This window comes from Siphateles boraxobius, unplaced genomic scaffold, assembly GCF_051911475.1.
Source record: "Siphateles boraxobius isolate OS27281-9 unplaced genomic scaffold, OSU_SipBor_1 22, whole genome shotgun sequence".
NCBI lineage: Eukaryota > Metazoa > Chordata > Actinopteri > Cypriniformes > Leuciscidae > Siphateles > Siphateles boraxobius.
The window spans coordinates 1,761,367-1,781,031 of record NW_027508833.1 but is presented as its reverse complement, the minus strand read 5'-3'; the positions used below and the strand labels follow the sequence as shown (position 1 = coordinate 1,781,031).

Here is a 19,665-nt window from a genome sequence, read left to right as displayed (position 1 = left end):
GCAAACTCAGGTACTATATATGCCCAACACAAGACAAATGCCAGACAAATTCCCAGCAGTAGATCAGAATCATTAGAATCATTAAACTCGTCAAACTCAAACTCAATGAAATCAGATGAAGCTTTGGCTACAGTGTGTCCAGTCAAAACACACTGTTGTTATTGTGTAGACCAAATGTAAAGAAAAAGCTCACATTTTAGTAGCTAATCTCCATGTTATTTCACATGAACCTTAAATCATTAGAACTTTGAGGATAAGTTTTCCCCACCTCAACTGGTGTCAAAATCAGATTTTATCAGTTGTTTCTGTGCATGTAAGAAATGTAAAGGTAACAGAGTATATACTTACAGCTGCCATGGAGTTGATGCGGTCTATGTAGTAATCAGGCCAACTGGTAGCAAGCTTGTTGGGGTCCTCTTGTTCCTAAGGCAAGAACACCAGAGAGTTATAATATAGTCGATTCCACGTTGTATTAATTATCTAAATATGGGGGAAGAAAAAAACAACTTAGCATTGCATTCCCCCCTCAGAGGATTGCTTATGTCAATATGAACCAGTCTGTGACAACTGAACTGGTTTATTCCCAAACAAGTAAAGTGACTAGATCAGTGTTTAAAGGTGACCTATAATTCAAAATTGAATTTACCTTGGTATAGTCAAATAACAAGAGTTCAGTGCATGGACATGACATAGAGTGAATCTCAAACTGGACTGTTTTCGCGTTCTCATTTAATTCACGTTTATGAAAAACACCCCTGAAAAACGGTCGGTTCTCCGCACAATACCGACTGTGACGCAATAGTCGGGATCATTAATATGTACGCCTCCAAATATTTGCATAATGCCAGCCCTCAATGCCAGGCGGAACTGCGCAGCCGAAGCATGGCAGTTGCTCAGTGTGGATGTACACATGAACACAAAAGTATTTTTTAGTTCCTTCATCTGAGCCTCTGAAGAAACAATGGGTTAATTTTATTTTCTCTGGAAATTTCCAAACATTTCACCGACTGTTTCCTCAACTTGGGCCAATACAGAGCTGGCCTCGGATCGAGCTACCAAGCAACACTTTCTGATGTGTAATTGTTCAAGTTCAGACAGGTAATCTTTCTCTCAAAATCGTTCAATACTGTTTATGCATCAGTAAGTCAAGCCAGTGACTAAAATATCAGCTTCACATCGTTTCTTTTAGTAGGATGAAAATAATCGTATTTAAATTGTGAACAAATTATATACAGAAAGCGATCAAAGAACAATCTTTCAACACAGCGTGAGTTTATCTGGACACTTGCCAAACTCGTTATGAAATCAATGGCGCACGTTACTGCACAACGAAGCTCTTACTGTATTTACATCATCGTGTTTGCATTGGTGAAAGCATTAGAGAGAGCAGAAACTGCTTTGCAATGATAAGATCTTCATTCTCGCGATCAACACACTGTCATCTGCTCAATGCTCATCACGGCAACATTTTATGTGATGGGAATAGATCTAAATACTTTAAAAACATCTCACGATTCGTTAATCTCGATAGCTGTTATAGTAAAAACGTATAATAGCAGTAGTAAAAGTATTCGGGAGACAGTGTCACATGTAATGCGTAGCTATTTCATATGCAAGCATGTCAGCCAATCACAGCAGTGGCCGCGGTTACACTGAATCCCACAGCAGACACGCCCCTTCAAACAGAGTGTTTAAATCAGAGGCTAAAAGCAGGCTAGGAAAAATGCCATTTATTTCTAAATTATGATTATTTTTTATCTAAAAAACATACTAACATTATAAGGGTAAACCAGGAAACATTATAAAATAAAAATAAAAACATTCTAGGGCACCTTCAAAGAGAAGACTGAAAAACTGTAATGAAATGGAGTCATGGAGCTTTGGAGCCTGAGGTCTGGGATTAGTTTTGGTTTTCTTCTGACTTGTTGTGCATGATGCTCTGGTTGTTTTTAGTTAAAACTAAAAGTTTTAATCACCGCAGATCATATCAAACAGTTCAGGTTCTAATATAAGGGTTGATCTGAGCCCATCTTATCTTAGTATATGTTTATCTGGTAATATAATTGCTATGCTGAACATGGACTGACTTTCCCTGCTGCCTTCCTAACTGTGGGTTGTATTCTGTGATGGTTGGCTGCAAAAGTATTATTTTTAAATCAAATTTTCCAACCATTATGCTTGTTTGTATCTTGCAGGAGTTTTACCTTTTAACCTTTAAAATTTCACACGAAATGTGATGTCTTATACAACAGAGAGACACGATATGCCTAGGATGGCAATTATCAAGAAATATTTGAAGAACAGAGCTTCGTGCACTACACAACACAACACAACACAACACACAGTCAAGCCAGACAAAACAACAATAAACTAGGATGTATAACTTGCAATTAGATTTTAGCCACTCACTTCTTTCCTCTCAGCGGAAAGTGTTGAACATCAGAGCGAAACAATGCTGGAACGCAGCACAACAGCTTGGCCTGGAGCTCGATCATGTTGTTGTGTTTTTACGATTTGTACAGAGATGTCAGTTGCAGCCAAACTGATTGTGACAATTAGATTATACAGTTTAAAGAGTTTTCATATTCTTCACCCCTCAGTTTCTTATCACTCACAGTCTCAATCATGTCACGTTGCTCCGAACGTTTACCCTGACCAGCTCAAGAAGGTTATTCGAACGCCCTTATTTCCCTCTCTGGTACAAATAAAAAGCGGTAGAGAGACAGGGCATTCTTGGCTTCAGGTCAGCACAGTAGTGAACAGCTCCTCCTGTGTGTCAATATTTGCACTATCAATAAAAAAAAGCAATAGAGGAGGTAACGATAATAAACATTATTTTTGCCAGCAGATTCCCAGTATGGGTCAAACACAGTTTAGATAAGAAACCCAAATACACAGTCTAGAATCATTTTATTTTGTTTTGTTAGCATCACTGGAATTTGTTTTCACACAGTGTTCCATTGGAATAATTGATCCGTTTGGCTGCCTTTACTCAAGAAGCTAATTCTCCCAGTGTACAATTCAATCCCACCATGACCAGGGTGACCTCTGGGGTTGTGTGTTCACTGACATGTTTCTCCATCTCTCCGATTTCTGTGGTTTTGTTTGAACAGCGTTTCATCTTTCAGATTTTGCTCATGAGTGTTTATGGAGATTTGGAGCATATTTTGGCTGAACTCAAAGACTTCTTTGAGGGTCCAGCTGTCAAAATGCGAATATGATGACACAGTTATCCAAACAGGAAACAGATAAATGTTTGTGAAGGGTGTGCACTCTGCAACCTTATACACAAACAACTGGTATGCCGTTTACAAATCAGCACTCTCAAAAGGGTTGACTTTGTGCCAAATTGTCACGTAAAAGACATCACAATCTTTTTCTTTTATAAATCTGTTCTTGAGTGTCTGTTATACTGCCAAGGTGAAAGTAAACCTGACATCTCCGTACAAATCAGAAAGTTTAGTTGTAATTTCCAACAAATAAGAAGTGCTTCATGATGAATCAAAGAAACAGGACAGATACTTCTATAGATCCTTCTATGGTTAGTGCATTGGATCTAAAAGGATGGCTTTTGCACTCGGGTCCCTTTATTAGTGTGGAAAAAAGCCTCCAAGTCGGGTGGAGAAAAAAAATATGCAACAGGATATTGATTTTTTTATAGATTGCATAATCGGAATGTATCCTTAAGGTAGAGAAGATTATGTGAGTTTGAGAACAATGCAAACACATGTTTAACCTTTAAACTTGTATTGGCATGCCAACGATATTAGCTATATGATATGGTGGATCTGTTCCTTATTACCTCAGAAGAGTGACAGCTCAGGGCAGGAGCTCAAAAAGATGTAGAGATGAAATGGACATTAACAAATACTTTCCTTGGAACCTCAGGCAGGTACAGCATTGGCTGTTCTAGCTGTCTCCAAATAATAATAATAGCCTACATATAATACATTAACAGTGGATATAAAAAAACTTCACATCCCTGTTAAAACAGCTGGTTTTTGTGATGTAAAAAATTAAACAAAGATTAGTTACGTCAGGATTTTTGCATGTTTAACGTAAGCATTACAACCTATGCAATGTCCCTGAAAACCAAAATGTCATATTTCAGAGAAAAAAATAAGTGTAAACTAACACAGTTGAAGCACCCGTTGATTTCATTACAGCACTCAGTCTGTTTGGATGGGAGTCTATTAGCTTGGCACATCTTGACTTGGGAATATTTTCCCATTCTTCTTTGCGAAAACATTCCAGACCGATTAAAGGGATAGTTAAAATTAAAGGGAAAATTAAAATTCTGTCATTTATTACTCACCCTCATGTTGTTTCAAACCCGTAAGACTTTCGTTCATCTTCAGAACACAAATAAAGATATTTTTGATGAAATCTGAGAGCTTTCTGTCCCTCCAATAAATGGCAGTCTTACTCTTATCTGTATGACCATAAATTACAGAGTATTTTAAAGTTGTTTCCGCTGTTATGACGAGACAAAATCATTTGGCATTGTGCCGATTTGTGTCGTGGTATATCACTACAGTCCAGTGATGAAATATGCGAGACCTGGAAATGGGAAGTATCTAAAAGCCTCCCTAACCAGTTTTCTCTTTGTCAGTTTAGGAGTTCTTGATGTCACAGATGTGCCATACTTTTTTGCATTCAACTCGTTGATGAATATCTTCACGGTGTTCCATTTATCTAATGTAAATTTTTTATTTTTTACTCTCACCTACATATACCGTTCAACGATCCCGTTTATGCTTTGTAAGCTCTTTGCGGCTCGTGGCTCTTGTAGTAGCATGTGTAACCGGCCATACGACTCACTTCAGGTGAAGCAAGGTACAATTTCACATGAACTTGATGATAAGTTTTTAACAAGGCCGCATACCCAATTATAAAAGGATTATTTTTATGTTTTTATTTTTTATCTTTTATCTTTGAAAAGTGTAATTTTTGGTTTTTAGTGGCGTTGCATAAAGGTACAAACGTTCTAATATGATTTATCTTTGTCATTTTTCACATCACAAAAATAAACAGTAGTTTTAACAGGGGTGTGTAGACTTTTTATATCCACTGTAAATAAGGGTAAACACTGGAGGTAGACAATATATCGATTCAATGTTCAATATATTACTAAAATCTGTAACCAAGACAACCACAGATTTCACTCTGAATTCACCAATGACGCATGTCTTTATATTGTGGGGGAAACCAGAGCAAGCTGAGCAAAGGTGATTAGAACTATACTTAAATTTCATTATAATGAAGGACGTCTAGACAAAAATTGTCTTTAACCAACTATTTGTTTGGGCTATGCATTCTATGCCTTATTGTTTGCTTAGCAACACAATAACATAAAACCATTGAAATCAACTGAAAAGTCAATTCTACCATGGCAATTCTATTTGTGTGGCATTAAGAGAGTAGCTTATGCAGACAATTTCTTATAAAGGTTCTACCTTATTGATTAGATCATTTCTAATTGTTTATACTACTAATTACTGTTTACTTATCATTCGCTTAGCACGATACACTAGTAACTCGCTAGTCTGTTAACGCGCCACCCGTGCGCTCAGTTTATTTATTTACTTTTCTCGCTCGCGCCCGTGCCTCTGAGTTAATAAAAGCCCAGGTGAGTAAGAATCAGTCAACAAACACGGTGAGTAATGTCTTTTCCTGTTATTGTCACCTGCACTTCATGCCACATGTTTAGTATAGCCTTCCCCGTCGGCAATATAGGATATATATGTGATAAATGCAAGGAGATAGTCAGGCTGACGGAGAAGATTTCAGAACTAGAGACACGCATCCAAACTTTAATTGAGGATAGTAAGTGTGCAAGAGCTTTAGATACTATTTTAGATGCGCCTAGCATAGTGAACCCTTTACATGATTCGGTTCCGGCTGAATTATTGCCTGTGCAGCCAGGCAGATGGGTGACAGTGAGGGATCGCTCTAGTCGCGGATCAAAAAAACACTCTTCCGTTCCGATTACCACAACAAATCGATTTGCACCACTCAGTGAAACACCGACTGTTGATTGTGCCCTGGTAATTGGCGACTCTATTACACGGAACGTGAAAATAGAGACACCAGCCAACATAGTCACATGTTTGCCGGGAGCCAGAGTGCCTGACATCAAAGCAAATTTAAAAGTGCTGGCTAATGCTAATCGTAAATTCTCTAAGATTATTATTCACGTCGGCACTAATGATGTTCGACTTCGCCATTTGGAGATCACCAAAATTAACATTAAAGAAGTGTTTGAACTCGCAAGTACGATGTCAGGCACTGTAATTTGCTCTGGCCCCCTTCCTGTTTGAAGGAGTGATGAGATAGTTAGTAGATTGTGTTCACTCAATGTCTGGCTGTCTAAGTGGTGTCCGCAAAACAGTATAGAATTCGTAGACAATTGGAAAAGTTTTTGGGGCAAACCTGGCCTGTTGAAAAGAGATGGTATTCATCCCTCCTGGGATGGTGCTGCTCTTCTCTCTAGTAATTTGGCTCATAGTCTTAGAGATAAAACATGACAATCTGGGGCTCAGGTCAGGAAGCAGACAGACTGGCTAAACCGACCGTCTGCTAGCAGCCTCGCGTCACCAAGGTCAGATAAATCCCATCACATAGAGGCTCTTACACCTAGATATCATCATATAGAGACTGTGTCTGTTTCCCGAATTTGGAAATACAAAAAACTTCCAAACCTATCTAAGGTTAAAAATGTGATTGATGTTCAACAAATAAAAAACAGATATAATACAGATGAGCAAACGATAAAGCTTAGGTTGCTGAATATTCGATCCCTTACTTCAAAAGCACTTATTGTTAATGAAATGATTTCAGATTATAACCGAGATGTGCTGTGTTTGACAGAAACCTGGCTAAAACCAAACGATTACATTACTTTAAATGAGTCCAGCCCGCAAGATTACTGTTATAAACATGAACCTCGTCCGAAAGTCAAAGGGGGAGGTGTTGTTGTAATTTATAGTAATATTTTCATAACCACAAAAAAATCTAGTTTTAAATATACTTCTTTAGAAGTGTTGGTGCTTAATGTAAAAATATATAGTGTAAACGATAAATCACTTTTGAGAATTCTGCTGGCTACTGTATACAGGCCACCAGGGCACCATAAAGACTTTATCAAAGAATTTGCTGACTTTCTATCAGAATTAGTATTGGCTGCAGATAAAGTACTAATTGTTGGTGATTTTAATATACATGTAGATAATGAAAAAGATGCATTGGGATTGGCATTTAAAGACATTGTAAACTCAATTGGAGTTAGACAACACGTGTCAGGACCTACTCATTGTCGTAATCATACTCTAGATCTAGAGTATTGCATTACTCGATATTGCAAAAGAAACTTTTAACTCTCTCTTTTCCAGCACTTTGGACACAGTTGCTCCGCTACGCTTAAAGAAGATTATAGAAAATAGTCCAACGCCGTGGTACAACGAGCACACTCAGGCCCTTAAGAGAGCAGCCAGAAAAATGGAGCGTAACTGGAAGAAAAAAAAAACTAGAGGTATTTCGGATTGCATGGAAGGAGAGCTCGATTGCTTACAGAGAGGCTTTAAAAGCTGCTAGATCTGCTTATTTTTCAACCCTATTAGAAGAAAACAAACATAATCCTAGGTATTTATTTGAAAAAGTGGCTAAACTAACAAAAAAGAAAGCTTCAAACCCAGAAGTTTCCAAGAAACACAGCAGTAATGACTTTATGAACTTCTTCACTTATAAGATCGATAATATCAGGGACAAAGTGATAACTATGCAACCGTCTACTACAGTATCGCATCAGGGAGTGCATTGTAGTCTCCCTGAGGAAAAAATTAATTCATTTGTTGCTATAGGTGAAGAAGAATTTTGCAAAATCGTTAACTCATCTAAATCGACAACTTGTATGTTAGACCCTATACCGACTAAACTATTGAAAAAGATGCTTCCAGAGGTCATAGATCCTCTTCTCAATATTATTAATTCGTCTTTGTCTCTAGGATACGTACCAAAACCCTTTAAGCTGGCTATGATTAAACCACTTGTTAAAAAAACCCAACTTGATCCTACAGAATTAGTCAATTACAGGCCGATCTCGAATTTGCCTTTTCTGTCAAAGATATTAGAAAAGGCAGTATCCTCACAACTGTGTTCCTTTCTTGAAGGAAATGCTATCTGCGAGGATTTTCAGTCCGGATTTAGACCGTACCATAGTACTGAGACTGCTCTCATTAAAAGTCACAAATGATTTGCTCTTATCATCCGGTCGTGGTCGTATCTCTCTATTAGTGTTACTTGATGTTAGTGCTGCATTTGACACCATTGACCATAACATTCTATTAAATAGACTAGAAAACTATGTTGACATTTGTGGAATTGCACTGGCATGGTTTAAATCATACTTATCTGACCGTTATCAGTTTGTAGCAGTAAATGAAGAGATGTCTTATCGGTCAAAAGTTCAGTATGGCATAACACAAGGCTCATTACTAGGACCGCTGCTGTTCACTCTGTACATGCTACCCTTAGGAGATATCATTAAAGGAGCATTTCACCCCTGGGAACCTTGATCTTCATTGAAAGTGGGTCATATATGTATTCGAAATCTGTCAAAATTTTCACATTTGGTGCCTTTTTGACCAAGTTATGTAAATTTATGTTATGTAAAATAAATAGTAAATTTATAGCGCATTAGTTTGGTAAACCACATTTCCCACAATGCAACGCGTTTGAACAGCTCCAGAAGCCACTCCCACTAATCCAGAACACCGCCTATGCGTGACCCGCCTATACGAGAATGCATTACGCTAGCTAAAGTTACCACTTGAGTTTGAAAATCATTTGCGATCTCATTCTTGATTTATTCCTTCTTACTATTTATTTTGAAATGGTGAACTATTGTATGGTACCGGGATGTTCAGTCACCTCAAGGAAAGGTCCAAAAGTAAGTTTTCATGCCCTACCGAGAGAGTAGGAGAGTATCTAGGACGCCTCTGTCCATATGCGGTGCGAAACTCGGATGGTTCACAACACAACACTCCATGTCCGTGTCTGCCTCTGACATTTCTTCTAGAAGGAATTGGCATTTTAGAGATTCTTTGCAGCAGACAGACTCTAGCTCGGTGTCCATAGGCGCACAGTTACAGCACGAGCACCACCAATTCGCTACAGCGCGAGCAAGCCCGGGCTTCTCGTCTGCGCCGGGCTGGTCTCCTGCAGCGGCCGCTGCCGCAGCCGCCGCCGCCGCCTCTTGATCCTCCATCAGCCTCAGCTGCTCTTCGCTATATTGTGGCTCGTATAAATAGCCACGAACATCAGTTTCGAGCAAAAGATTTTCAAAATCCTCGTCTTCCATATCGTGTGTCGTAAATTCAGGCATTATGGTAAATCTAACTCCTTGAGCGCTTGTTAGCTTAGCTTGCTGTCTTCCAAGCAAGATGGCGGATTAATAGTTTAGTTTCTTCAGGTTTAGTCCCACTCACTGATCTGTAATAGGCCGGTGGGGTGAGTGGGTCCCACGCCCTTGAATAATAATGAGCTAAAGGCTATAGTTTTCTTAATATGCAATGAAATTTATCTTCCGTCCTATCGTGACGCAAAATGACGATATTTACGTCACGATAGGACGGAAGTAAAACACTTAAATCCTTTTTTCTCCCATCTCAGAAAAAAAACAAGCAAAATTCCACCATCATTATAATATATGACTGGGTTTCTAACAATACAAACCTTAATGCAAATGGGTGAAGTGACCCTTTAAGAAACATGGAATTAGTTTTCACTGTTATGCTGATGATACTCAGCTCTATATTTCCTCAAAACCTAACGAAACTTGGATGACTAGTAATTTCCTACTACTAAATTCTGAAAAAAACAGAGATTATAATTATTGGACAAAAAACTTCCACACGCAATAACCTAGAATACTGTTCAACACTTGATGGCTGCTCTGTCAAGTCTTCGTCGTCAGTTAGGAACCTGGGTGTGCTCTTTGATACCAATCTATCATTTGAAAATCATGTGTCTAGTATCTGTAAAAGCGCATTTTTCCATCTTAAAAATATATCTACAGGTCCTTCTCAAAAAATTAGTATATTGTGATAAAGTTCATTATTTTCCATAATGTAATGATAAAAATTAAACTTTCATATATTTTAGATTCATTGCACACCAACTGAAATATTTCAGGTCTTTTATTGTTTTAATACTGATGATTTTGGCATACAGCTCATGAAAACCCAAAATTCCTGTCACAAAAAATTTGCATATTTCATCCGACCAATAAAAGAAGTGTTTTTAATACAAAAAAAAAAAGTCAACCTTCAAATAATTATGTTCAGTTATGCACTCAATAGTCAATACTTGGTCGGGAATCCTATTGCAGAAATGACTGCTTCAATGCGGTGTGGCATGGAGGCAATCAGCCTGTGGCACTGCTGAGGTGTTATGGAGGCCCAGGATGCATCGATAGCGGCCTTAAGCTCATCCAGAGTTTTGGGTCTTGCGTCTCTCAACTTTCTCTTCTCAATATCCCACAGATTCTCTATGGGGTTCAGGTCAGGAGAGTTGGCAGGCCAATTGAGCACAGTAATACCATGGTCAGTAAACCATTTACCAGTGGTTTTGGCACTGTGAGCAGGTGCCAGGTCGTGCTGAAAAATGAAATCTTCATCTCCATAAAGTATTTCAGCAGATGGAAGCATGAAGTGCTCCAAAATCTCCTGATAGCTAGCTGCATTGACCCTGCCCTTGATAAAACACAGTGGACCAACACCAACAGCTGACATGGCACCCCAGACCAACACTGACTGTGGGTACTTGACACTGGACTTCAGGCATTTTGGCATTTCCTTCTCCCCAGTCTTCCTCCAGACTCTGGCACCTTGATTTCCGAATGACATGCAAAACTGAGCAACAGTCCAGTGCTGCTTCTCTGTAGCCCAGGTCAGGCGCTTCTGCCGCTGTTTCTGGTTCAAAAGTGGCTTGACCTGGGGAATGCGGCACCTGTAGCCCATTTCCTGCACACGCCTGTGCACGGTGGCTCTGGATGTTTCTACTCCAGACTCAGTCCACTGCTTCCGCAGGTCCCCCAAGGTCTGGAATCGGTCCTTCTCCACAATCTTCCTCAGGGTCCGGTCATCTCTTCTCGTTGTGCAGCGTTTTTTGCCACACTTTTTCCTTCCCACAGACTTCCCACTGAGGTGCCCTGATACAGCACTCTGGGAACAGCCTATTTGTTCTGAAATTTCTTTGTGTCTTACCCTCTTGCTTGAGGGTGTCAATGATGGCCTTCTGGACAGCAGTCAGGTCGGCAGTCTTACCCATGATTGCGGTTTTGAGTAATGAAACAGGCTGGGAGTTTTTAAAAGCCTCAGGAATCTTTTGCAGGTGTTTAGAGTTAATTAGTTGATTCAGATGATTAGGTTAATAGCTCGTTTAGAGACCCTTTTCATGATATGCTAATTTTTTGAGACAGGAATTTTGGGTTTTCATGAGCCGTATGCCAAAATCATCAGTATTAAAACAATAAAAGACCTGAAATATTTCAGTTGGTGTGCAATGAATCTAATACATTATGGAAAATAATGAACTTTATCACAATATGCTAATTTTTTGAGAAGGACCTGTAAATTACGTCATATGCTCTCATTGACAAATGCAGAACAATTAGTTCATGCGTTCATGACCTCAAGGCTAGATTATTGCAATGCTCTTATGGGTGGTTGCCCTGCCAGCTTAATAAACAAACTACAGCTGGTCCAAAACGCAGCCGCTAGAGTTCTTACCAGAACCAGGAAGTATGAACATATTAGCCCGGTTCTGTCAACACTGCATTGGCTCCCTATTAAACATCGTATACATTTTAAATATTGCTGATTACTTACAAAGCACTAAATGATTTAGCTCCGCAGTACTTGAGCGAGCTCTTAACCCATTATAGTCCTTCACGTCTATTGCGATCTCAAAATTCTGGCCAGTTGATAATACCTAGAATATCAAAATCAACTGCTGCCGGTAGATCCTTTTCCTATTTAGCACCAAAACTTTGGAACAATCTTCCTAACATTGTCCGGGAAGCAGACACAGTCTGTCAGTACAAATCTAGACTAAAAACACATCTATTCGGCTTAGCATACACATAACACATTATAGATTGCTATAATTCAATGTTAGGCTGCATAGTTTAGATCAGCCGGAACCAGGAACACTTCCCATAAAATCCTGATGTACTTGGTACATCATAAGAAGGATGGCGTCTACGCTAATATTAGTCTCTCTGTTTATCCCGAGGTTTACCGCAAAGCGCCGGATCCAAGCCATATCCAGATCTGATGAAGGACCATCACATGGACACGACGACAAAGCATCCCTGAAGTGCCAGCCTCATCAACACTGTGAAGGCCTCATGGACACCTCAACAAACTCGTCTCCATACCGGCGTGATGACTCCGACCCTAACCAGATGAACTGGATAAATATTGTGAAAGTTCTGATCAAATCTGACTTCTGACCTGATTATGCCTGAATCATAATCATACACTGTTCGTTTGTTGGCCAAAGGAGGACTGGCCCCCTGACTGAGCCTGGGTTCTCCCAAGGTTTTTTTCTCCATTCTGTCTCCTGATGGAGTTTTGGTTCCTTGCCACTGTCGCCTTTTTTCGCCTTTATTCGCCACTGGCTTTTGGCTTGCTTAGTTGGGGACATTTAACATTTAATTTTGAATTTAACAATACTATTACAACTTTACTTTCCTGTTATCTCTGTAAAGCTGCTTTGAAACAATTTGTATTGTAAAAAGCGCTATATAAACAAAGGTGACTTGACTTGACTTAAGTTCTATTTTAGTGACTTAGGCTATGTTCACACTGTCAGTCCAAATCAGTTTATTTGTGTATACTATTGGAATCTGATCTGAAATAATTGACGTCCACATTGTATCACAACGGTTCAGATCTAATTTGTGTGTCCATGCCACTCTTTCGTTTTCCGGAATATCTGCATTGGTTTCTATGGCAATGATGTTGCGTTGGTAGACCTACTCCAAAAACATCAAGCACAACATGAAGTCGTTTGCAATACAGATGTAACCAGCTGGATGTACATTATCCCTTTCATATAAGTTAAGCGAGGTTGTGCATTAATGAAGTTGTAGTTCTGCAATGTGTATTTGATCTGCTATACTGACACAATTCGAACAGTCTGCACAAGCTCAACAGTATGTTAAGTGACTTGAGAACAGAACTATATTTGTGGGCCAAACAAGTATCTGTTCCTTCAATAACAGTTTGCCTCTCCAGAATCTTCCAGCTAAATCACATTAGCAAACAGACTTCTGCCTGTCCCAAAGCCAGTGCAGTAATTGGCCTTGTTTTTTAGATCTAGACAAACATCTTTCCAGAATCTCGATGGGTTGTCCTCTTTTCTACCCTGCCAATATATACAGAGATTTAATTTCCAATGCAAAAACAAGTTGTTGTATTTTAGAATGATTTATCCAGATCTGCTTCTCTCAAGTTAAATTCCAGTCAAGGATGTTTAAAGTCAACCTTAAACTAATGTTGTGACTGCCTTTATAATCATATTGTGACTCTCAAATAAGTGTAGTACACTAAAGCATTTGTTAGTACAAAATCCTATTCTTATTTCACTTTTTTTAAGGCAATCTGTTTGATTGTTTTATTTATTTTTTAAGTAAGGTTAACTAATTAGATTTTACAGTGAAGCCTTCTATAGAAGACTACCTTCTATACAAGGTTTAACATGTTTCTTGTTTCAGGCTCTGAGAAATACTGACTCTTAAAAACATTTTGTTATTGGCCCGGGCATCTTTCAAAAAGATTGGAGATTTGCAGGTTTTATCTGTGAGCTTTTATCTGTTATTTATTTTTATCTTATTGCGACCAAGGCTAGGATATAACGAAGGTTGCTTCCACTTCAAAGTTGTTGTGTTGCAGTTTTTCTCCTCCGCACTTTGAGTCACAGGGGAATGAGAGATTGTATAGGCTTTGCCTGGTTAGTTGTCTAGGTGGCTGCAGCACTTTACTAGAGGTGTTGCTGCTTCACAGGTGTTATCTTAAAGATATTTGTGTGGCAGCAGTCTGAGCTGGATGTTTATCTAACTCCTGGTTCTTCATTTTTGTCAGTCTGTGCAAATATACTTTTCACAGGCTGATAAACTGGCAGTCACTTCGTATTAAGGCACAGTGGTATAGTGTTCCCAAAGCGTCAGCTACTGACACAGCATCTCGTTCCCTACTCAGGGAACCAAGGTGACCTATACGCAACTGAGATTTTTCTCATTGAGTGCAGCGGACTTACTGACTGTGTTGCAATTAATAAATTAAAGGGTGCATTAGCCATCTGCATGAATGGCATGAGTGAACGTGCAGGGCTCTTGACAAGCAGCAGAATTACACATCTTGGTGGTGAAAACACTGTGATTTCTCAAGGCTGCACTGTTAGGGTTAGAGTTAGATATTGCTGTAGATTTAGCACAGTACTGTAAAAACCTACCGTACAATACCATATTACAGTAAAATACCTTAGTTTATATGGCATTCTGGACATTTTGATTGAGCGAGATTATTTTATAGTATATTTTAGTGTTCCTCTAACTTTGCTGGTGGATTTCTGAAAGTTTGGTTATTTTTATCATGATTACCAGTTACTTTTATCACTTTTATTATACAACTCAACAAGTGAATTATAAGGATTTATTTATTTTCGACCAAACCTGAGTAGGTATAGTGACCAAGATGGTTTTGGTGAGTTTTATTTTGTTTTACAATTGTAAAATTACTGTATTTGTCATTGGAGTCTGGTGGGTTTGGGGAGAGCAATAAATGGCCAGTTGTGTTTAAACAAAAAGGATCTTATGGTTAACAAAAAGCTCTATCTCTGTAGGGATCCTTTCCATAATGTTGTCCAATCCGAGCCCGTCAGTGGCAAAACAAGCACTTTGAATAGACATACATTGATGGTATACAAAATCTCAAATTACAACTGCAGTGGATGCAGTCAATACTGGACCAATTTCAATTAGTCGCTTTGATACAAAAACATGAGAAAACAATGTCCAGGTTGAAAAATACTGAAGTTTCCCTTACAATGTAAATGGGTGATTTGTGGTGCTTGTCTATTGGTACCAGTTTCACCATTGCTGTTCAGTTTTGGTCATTAGTAAGGGGTCCGAGCTTGTCTGAACAGGTTGTACTGCCAGACAGGGAGCGAGCAGGAAGAACAGGAGGGTGGTGTAGAGGAAGATGATGCTCGTTAACCCACACGTCAACAGCTTCATTCAGTCCTTGATGGAGTTTGGATGGAAAACTTCAAACTAAGGGCCAATGGCCTGTTTTCCACCACCCATATGCCCTACAGTTAGTATAATTTTTAAGATAAGTCAAGTTCACTCTTAGGACAATGATTCTTAACCCAGTCCTCAAGCTTCCCTCTCTTACATGTTTTTGTTTCATATATATTTTTGCACACTTACAATACTTTCATGTCTGTAAATTGCGAATGCATTGTACTCTAAGTAACAAAAAGTACTAAAATGTTTTTAAATGTTTTTGATAGTTTAAATGAATTACTTGAATAAAAATAGCTTTGACAAGAGCATTATTTAGATTGTTTTTCTTAATTATAATAGTATTACAATATTAGTAACTATAGAATTATATACTGTACTAACTATAATATAATTGTTTCCATTATATTTATTAGTGTTTATTCTAATTAGTAATATTTACCAGTAATGTATTAATATAGATATTATAGCACAATACAGTATAATACAATAGTTATAACTGTTCTGCATACTGTAAATTGCATTACAGTACATTTACTGTAAGTCAAAAGACAGCAACTTGCTGGCATCTCTGCTGCAAGTAACTTTGTGTAATTACACAAGGAGTTGTTTCCAGTGTGCACAGATATTTACTTGATAGTTTTTAAGTGCAGGGAACCTCAGAGGAACAGCTTCAACTTCTCTCTGCCATCTTGATTCAATCAAGTCTCTCTTTCGAGTGATTTCTCTAAACACATAGCCTTGCTTGTTCCATCCATTTACATTGCAGTGCATTTTAAGCAGGCCATGTGGTGGGCTTCTATGGCAATTCTCCATTACTGCAGACATGAATGAGCTTTTTGTTTGATCTCACAACTTGTTTTCCAAGACGTCTTTTGCTTGGTTCTGGTTCCTGTTTCCTGGATTTAGTCTGAGCCTTTTTTCCCCTCTTCTAACCTTCAGCTCTGAGAGGAAGTAATTTTTGAGCGCAACAGCATTGAGAGAACCTCAACTGCTGACAACTTTGTTCCAGAAACTTTGTTACAATAACTACAAATCCTCACATAGCCACATCCCACTTTACCAATAATTCCACCTTTCAAACCCAGGCCAAGTGTCCAGAGCTCCAGGTGCAAGCATGGATCCAAACTTTCTACAAGGCTTTGTAGATACAATGGAAACTAAACTGTAACAGTCAATGAAGACCACATTGCCAGACCGGAGCTACAGTGGTTGTCGTTCACTCCGCAGCTCCTTTCAAAACAATAGCACTTCCATAAAAACATAACCTGGAAATGGCTAAAGCCAATTCATTTAAATCTGTATTCCACTGAGGCTTCTGAAAGCAGTCAATGTCTTCTCTTTCTCTCTGTAATCAGGGAGAAAGGGAGTAATATCCTGAAAGTGGCTGACCACAGACATGAGTTTCAAAAGGATGGTGTCTAGAGGAGGAAGGGAGAGGCTGTGCGTGCGTGCGTGCGTGCGTGCGTGCGTGTGTGTGTGTGTGTGTGTGTGTGTGTGTGTGTGTCTGTGTGTGTGTGTGTGTGTGTGTGTGTGTGTGTGTGTGTGTGTGTGTGTGTGTGTGTGTGTGTGTGTGTGTGTGTGTGATACGTGTGGTTTGAATTTTTGGCTGGAGGATTCAAAGAAACTGTATCCATTTCAAAGGCTTTGTCTCGCAATGAAATGTTTACAATTCTGAATCTATGAAAAAATAAAGCACTTCCTTGTAAATTAATGCTAAACCTTTCTTTAGTCAGTGACTAACAAAAGAAAAAAGTAGCCAGAGACATTTAGTCTTGTTAGCCATCTGCTAAAAAGATTGATTGATTGATTAATTGATTGATTGATTGACTGATTGAAAAATGATTTAAATTGTGAAGGACTCACCTTTTTCTTGCTGCAATAGATCTGCCATTTCTTCTCGTCAGGCAAAGCAAACATGGCTTCCCTGTTCTTGTCTGTGAGATCCAGTTCATCCTGAAGAAAGGAAAAGACATGACACTTGAGCCACACATAACCTCATATATCTTAAAAAGCATGGTGATAGATGTAATGCCAGGCCCATTGATTTGTCACTGTGAGTGTTGTAATCGTTACAGCATTAAAATAAAACAGTGTAGTTCATGTGTATTTGTAATACATTCAGCTGTGTGTGTAGTGTGCAAGTTAAAGAGAGAGCGTGTAACGACCTCAACTTTACATATTGTAACAAACCACAGGATTAGTTCTTGTCACTTGCCGTGGATTTCCAACTATTTCCAATCCAGTGAGCCCTGGGTTAAGTTTTAACTACTGTGAAACTCACATAGCCAAACTCACAATTAAATTAGAATAAAAAAATATCTAATCATATTAATGAAGTAAAAGGCAGCACAAGCTGAGAAACGTATTCACATTAATAAATGTACTAGGTTTTATGTTAGTTGACGATAAAATTAATAAAAATAGACAAAAAATTGGATATTTACTGTATGCCAGATTTAGTGGAACATGACCATAGGTGATGTCATGAACTATATCTGTTACTCTGATAGTACAACTTTGTGAACATCATAGATCATTAGTTAAACTGTAAGAGTAAGAGTTATATTCTTAATAAATCGGTCATATTGCTCAGTATGTGGGACAGTATTGTTTGTCTAACATGCGTTTCTAATGCACAATTTACATTCCCAAGTATCTCGAAAAAATAAAAAAATCCATCTATGGTGGAAAAACTGTTCCTTTTTACAGTGTAGAATACATTTTTCTCCAAATGATCTGACAAATTTCTCTAATACCTTGAAATTAATTTGTAAATCCAACGAATTACCACAAAATGTCCACCTCATCAGATAACTTTTTAAAATAAATACAAATTTCTGTCATGAAACTCTAAATGGGACAGGCAGATAGGTCCGTTACTCAATCTGCTTGCAATCATATCTTTCTATATAGGGCACAGCTGATTGGTTCCTGCTGTATCAGTAGCCAATGAGTTTGCAGCTCAGCATCTGCACATATCAACATTCTCATTTCCATTACCATGCCAAACACTCTGTGAAATGTATTTATTATTAATATAATTAAAATTATATAAATTAATTTATATAAGGTTAAATCTGATCACAATTATGGGTGATTTATAATGAAAATGAGATGTATTGTTAATAATTACACACTGCATGATACATTTCAATCTATTATTCTATTCATTTCATTTTTCAATAGAACTCTAGATTATGTTTCAGGAATTGAGTTTAAAAGGCACTGACATTTCGATTCACAATTGTGCAAGTTCTCTATAGTGCCAATAATAGTGAGAGAGGGAAGAAGGAAAAGGGCAGGGTTAAAATGAGGGAGGTGCAGGAAAGACATCGTGAGGGAAAGATTTAGAGATGGTCAAAATGGAAGGAAGTCATATGTGGCCCACAGAAAACTCACAGGAAACTGTTCCAGCCAGCAGTGACCAAGCAGAGAGCATCATGCATCATAAAAAAGCAAGACAAAAAATGAAGAAAGAACAACTTAGAGGAATAGTTCGTCTAAATATGAAAACGTAGAGTAAAATGTACCATAAAAGCAGGCCAGAATATTAATGATGTTAAACCTAATTGTTTCGTGTGCGTCTCATTTTTGACAACAGAACTATAATTGTATCTGTACAATAATTAAATTACATGACAGGATATGTTGAAGTATAGCATGTGCCTTTTGAAGAGTAGCAATACAGTCACAGTGAATGGGTTTCTACGGACTACTTTCCTGGTGTTTTTTTCTTTTTCTTTTTGTCCTTGTAGGACGTCGACAGCCGCAGTCCACATTATAAAAATGAGCAATCTGGAAATTCAATAGACATCTTCTATGTTTTATTGAAAAATAATCAGTGATTTAGGGTTTGGAGTACTTAAGGGTTAGTGATGATGGATTTTGGTATTTTTTGGGTACACTATTTGTATAAGGGCAATAAAAATGTGTAATTCCAACCGAAACGCCCTCAATAATATGCAACTTTGCCTCTAAATTAATACACCATTAAGGATGAGTCTCACTTCCACTCAAGTAAATCAGACGTTCCCAAACTGGCAGAAACAATCTCTCACAATGACAGCACAAACCAAACATAATTCGTCGCACATTTCCTCTACTGACCCACTCCCTTCTCATCCAGATCTAATCAGCTGATTCACGATGCGAGGACAGAAAGGTTGACTGAGGACACTGAGGTGGCAGCATTAGTCAGGAAGCTCATTGGCCGATACCACCACACCCAGAGCTCTGAGCCACGGAAATGAGGAAGAAACACATCTCTGACCTCTCCGCTCCAGGAAGGCTAGGCAGCCGAAAGGAGGGAAAGGGCTGTGGCGTTATTATGCCATGTTCTGTAATCTTCACAC

At 38.5% G+C, this 19,665-nt stretch overlaps 1 protein-coding gene across 4 annotated transcripts in view; it reads right to left on the bottom strand.

Annotated features, from left to right (window-relative positions):
• daam2 (dishevelled associated activator of morphogenesis 2) overlaps nucleotides 1-19,665 on the bottom strand; it is a 98,244-nt gene that overhangs the window by 41,645 nt on the left and 36,934 nt on the right. For all 4 annotated transcript variants that reach the window (XM_077238294.1, XM_077238298.1, XM_077238297.1 and 1 more), the window contains exons 3-4: nucleotides 17,177-17,266; nucleotides 349-423 (exon numbers count right to left, since the gene is read on the bottom strand). In XM_077238294.1, the coding sequence (XP_077094409.1) occupies nucleotides 349-423; nucleotides 17,177-17,266 (165 nt within the window). The remainder of the gene's footprint in view (nucleotides 1-348; nucleotides 424-17,176; nucleotides 17,267-19,665) is intronic.